The sequence below is a fragment of the Gastrolobium bilobum genome, unplaced genomic scaffold (genome assembly GCF_033153095.1).
Source record: "Gastrolobium bilobum isolate Gb01-03AN ecotype WA unplaced genomic scaffold, APGP_CSIRO_Gbil_v1 utg38240, whole genome shotgun sequence".
NCBI lineage: Eukaryota > Viridiplantae > Streptophyta > Magnoliopsida > Fabales > Fabaceae > Gastrolobium > Gastrolobium bilobum.
Window position 1 is genome coordinate 84,076 of NW_026896106.1, and position 4,726 is coordinate 88,801.

General features: G+C 32.0%; 1 protein-coding gene across 1 annotated transcript; it reads left to right on the forward strand.

Moving 5' to 3' along the window:
- The first annotated feature begins 3,213 nt into the window (after positions 1 to 3,213).
- Positions 3,214 to 4,726, forward strand: LOC133297813 (abscisic acid receptor PYL9-like). The gene is made up of 3 exons (XM_061497021.1): positions 3,214 to 3,526; positions 3,641 to 3,856; positions 3,957 to 4,726. The coding sequence occupies exons 1-3, from the start codon at positions 3,404 to 3,406 to the stop codon at positions 4,170 to 4,172; spliced, it is 555 nt and encodes a 184-aa protein (XP_061353005.1). The 5' UTR covers positions 3,214 to 3,403; the 3' UTR covers positions 4,173 to 4,726.

Sequence of the window (4,726 nt, forward strand, 5' to 3'; positions counted from 1 at the left end):
TGTTATTTGTCACTCTCATTAATTGCGGTCGACGAAATTGAACCATTTATTAATTAGCAAACCTCTTGTAATTTTAAAATTCCAGAATGAATCCAATTTTTTTTTTTTTTAACAAACCTCTTTAAAAAAAAAAAATTAAGTTTAAGGGAAAAACAACGACTTTCTTACCACTATAACCCTTAATTAATAATTAATTATCAAATTGACCTTCATTTTAAACTATTTCGAAAATTTAATCTCCTAAAAAATATAACACCAATCTGCCCTCTACTCATGTTTGACTATTGACCACCAAGTCTACCCGTGTATCACCCTTCCTATCCAGGTATTTTTTAAAAATTTTTACCTATCCGAATATAGACGAAGATACTCGAATATATTTTTTGAATCTGAAAAAATGCTTGAATTATCTCTCCGGATACAAAGATCCTACTCGGGTAAGTAGCTGAGTCCCAATCCCAGCAATAAGCCCTATGGCTTCGAGCCAAGCACTGCACCATGAAGAAAATGGTCCCTATTTGGGACCGGCTAAATGGGCAGCCCAAAAGTATAGAGAACCAGTTGTCTGTTATATTAATTGGAAGTACTAGTTAGTTCTGTAAACTACTAAATTCATTTACTCATTTCTGCAGCAGGAATAGAGTATTTTTAGTATGTAAAGTTTCCTAAATGACCATAAGAAATTAATGCCTCCTAGGTAAATGGTGGCAGGTACTTTTGCTTCTTTATATATACCTATAACTGCCACAGGATGGCCTAAGCTTGCTTATTCTATGATTAAGAGGAGAGAATAGAAGTGGGAGATATTTGATTAAACCCAAATAAACTTACTATAGTTCATCTCTATCAGAAAATATTATGAAACGTACTTCACAATATGTTCAACAATTTTAATGTTCTTTTGGTGTATTAAGAGTAACTCACTCGGGGGAATAATGCCTCCTTACCAGTGTGGTGTATCTCAAACAATTTTCAGGTTTATGCTCTGTCAAGAGATAAGGGAGTTCCTTTTTCATTCATATGGAGGAAACTGCACCCAAAACACAAGGTTCCCTCAAATGCAGTTTGGCTCTGTGCATTGAATGACCAATCTGCCTGGTGGCATTTCTGTGAATTTGTTACACATGTTCTGTATTCCTTTTGCCAACTGTGTACCCAATTTCTTGGAATACATTCAATTATGCACCAGTTGCTTTGGGGGTGAGTTTGTGTCTAATAATGCTTTGGTGGCTGTTGGATGCAAGAAAAATGGTTCATTTACTCGAGTAGCACTCTTCCTACCGTGTAAATAATTTTTGTTTTTTCCTATATTCAAGCAATATACCAGGGTATCCCTCTCCTTACCCGAGTAGATAAAAAATTTCAAAAAATATCTGGGTAGGCTTGGTGGTCAAACGGTCAAACAGGAACAGATTGATATTATATTTTTTTGAAAGATCAAATTTTCGAAATAGTTTAAAATGAAGGTCAATTTGATATTTAATTATTAAAAAAAGACTACAGTGGTCAAAAATTCGAAAAACAACTCTCAATTATTTTTTTCTACAATGACTTTTTTATTTTCCGTGCAGTATATTTTTTTTTTAAATAGATATAGACTACACACAATATATATTTATAGTATGAAATACTTATTTCTTATTATATGAAAAAATCAAAATCCTAAATTTAATTATTTGAATTATTTTAAACAGTTCAGTAATTTATTTTGGGGTGCAATCTGATTCAATTCACAATTCGCTTAGGTAATATTTTCTTTCCTTACCCCTCCCAACTCCCAACTCATGGTTTGACTCTATTTAAAACAAGTCCCCTTAACTGGAAAAAAAAAAAAAAAAAAAAACCACCTTCAACTAACTGCTCCCGCTTTCCTTATATTTAAAATAAGGGAAAATATTTTTTTCCTTTTAAAGAAATTTTTTTTATCCTATTAGTGACTCATAACATAAATAAGTCTCACCTTGAATTTTTTTTTTCTTCACTATTTTTTAGGCTCCACTTATACTATGAATCTTTAGTAAGAGAAAAAAAAATTCCTTTAAAAGAAGAAACTATTTTCTCTTAAAATAAATCCAAATTCATTCTTAAAAATATTTTATAGCTTGTACCGATAAAGATTGATAAGTGGCAACCATTAGTGGGGTAACTTATTGATACACACATTATATGTATGGAACATGAATTTTTGACATCTGTATCAAATTAAAATGTTTAACATCATTATCAAATAAAAAATATATTTTAACCTATTATTTTCGTCAATCAAATAATTACAATTTATTCAGAATTAATAATTAATTAATAAATTTTACCAATAAATTATAAGCGTTAGATTCACAAAATCGAATATTAAAATTAGGTATCACACTTTTTAGTTTGATATCGGTACCATATGATTCTGCTCTTATATATATATATATATTGTTTTAAAGTGATGTGTGCATAAAGTAAAGTGTGAAATTATAATTTTTTTATTTAAATTAAATAAAATACTTGTAGACATATAAAAAATTACAATTATTGAATATTTTTTTATAGTGCAAAAATTATATAATTTTTTTTTATATTTGTATACATGACTATCTCACATGTATTAAAATAATATATTTTAACATATATTATTTCACTTTAAGTAAAACAAGAAATAAAATTGGTGTAATGAAATTTAAAAAAAAAATTAAAATATATTAATTGGTGTAATGAAATTAAAAGTTGAGTTTAATTTATATAGATTCTCTCACATCGAAATTTATTAATTCTGTAACACATTATTGTATCACTATTTAGTAAATAAAATAAAAATAAATAATAATATATTAAAACATCCGTGCATATTCATTATATTCTTAATAGTTTAGCAATTAAGACAAAAACAAATTTTCGATTAACTCTACAAATTTCATTACTGATTGATTCAAAAATTAAAATATCAGTGTCCTACACTAGTTAATTATGCCTTTCTGGGTACCAAAAATAAAAAATAAAAAAGGCAAGTTATATTTATAAATTTTTTTATTTATAAATTCTTACAAACTACCTCATATTCTCTCAAAAAAATTCTAGCAGAACAAGTTATATCAGATCACGAGTTGGAGCCACTAAAGAATTAAATAAGAAAAGAAAAGAAAAGGCCAATAATGGGGGCAAAAAGAAGACCGGGAATGGAGCCACAAGAAGCGCAACAAGCCAACAACAACATGTTCTATATATATAGACATAATAAAAATAAAAGGTTGTGGGTGTTGGGTTCAACTTCATGTGTTTTTGATACTATACAATATTAATATTATACCACCGCCTCTCTCTGTTTATCTGTAAGGAAACCACCAAATCTTATCACCTTGTGTGGTTGTCACTGCCACATACATCTCTCGTAGTTGTAACTTGTAAGCAGAGAAGAGAGATGAACGGTGTTATTGATTTAGACATGGAAAGTGAGTACGTAAGGAGGCATCACAGACATGAACCCAGGGACAACCAGTGCACTTCCGTCCTCGTCAAGCACATAAGAGCCCCTGTCCCCCTCGTAAGTCGTAACTTTCACTTTCTAGATCTCTTCTCATTCAACCTTATGCTTTTTTTTTTTTTTTTTTTTTCACAATCCAATTCACTCTGTTAATTTCATCCATTCATTCATCAGGTGTGGTCGCTGGTTAGAAGATTTGATGAGCCCCAGAAATATAAACCCTTTGTTAGCAGGTGCATCGTTCAAGGGGATCTTGGTATTGGTAGCGTTAGACAAGTTAATGTTAAATCTGGCCTTCCTGCTACAACCAGCACTGAGAGGTTGGAACAACTTGATGATGTCCAACACATTCTTCGTATCAAGATACTCGGTGGTGATCATAGGCTCAAGGTCTACTAGCTATTTCTATTACGTTCTCGTTCATTCTTTAATAATCAATTGATACACGCAACTAATTGTTTGTTTTGTGTTATGTGGAATTGATTGGCAGAACTATTCTTCCATAATCACCGTGCATCCAGAGGTCATTGAGGGAAGACCTGGAACAATGGTGATTGAATCGTTTGTGGTGGATGTGCCTGATGGGAACACCAGGGATGAAACTTGTTACTTTGTGCAGGCTTTGATAAGGTGCAACCTAACCTCCTTGGCTAATGTTTCTGAGAGGATGGCCGTGCAGGGTCGATCTGATTTCATCAACCATTAGCTATGTTAAGGGGAGGATGAAGTTTGGTTGATATACACAATTTATGATCCCTGTTCGGGTTTGGATATTGGTTGATGTGTTCCTTTCATTCTCTGAATTTTTGGAGACCTTTCCCCTATCCACCGTTCTGCATTTGTAGCTGTGCGTTCCTCTTTAGAACATATAATTTTCTCTTCTTCAGTTTTTGTAAGATGAGATTCTAGGCGTCATGAGCACTTTGGATGGGGGATGCGAAAGTTGTCTTCCTGGGTTTTGTGTATGGTGGTGTGTTACTACGGTTTTTTTTTTTGAAAATATTATTGTTGGAAAAAGACAATTTCTGCAGCCTTTCCCGTTTCATTTTAGTAGCAAGATGCTGGCAGGAGAGGCCCCCAATAGTGGATACTGCCTTGACGTTTTTGTGTAAGTAGTGTGGTTTTTTGTTAGTTATGTATTTTATATTTTCCTTGCTTAGGGTTTATGTTTAGAACACTCAATTAAATTGACTATGTGACTGGTCCCTGGGATATGTGATGCACCTTATTTTTAGGAACTTCGAAGATATGCTATTTCTA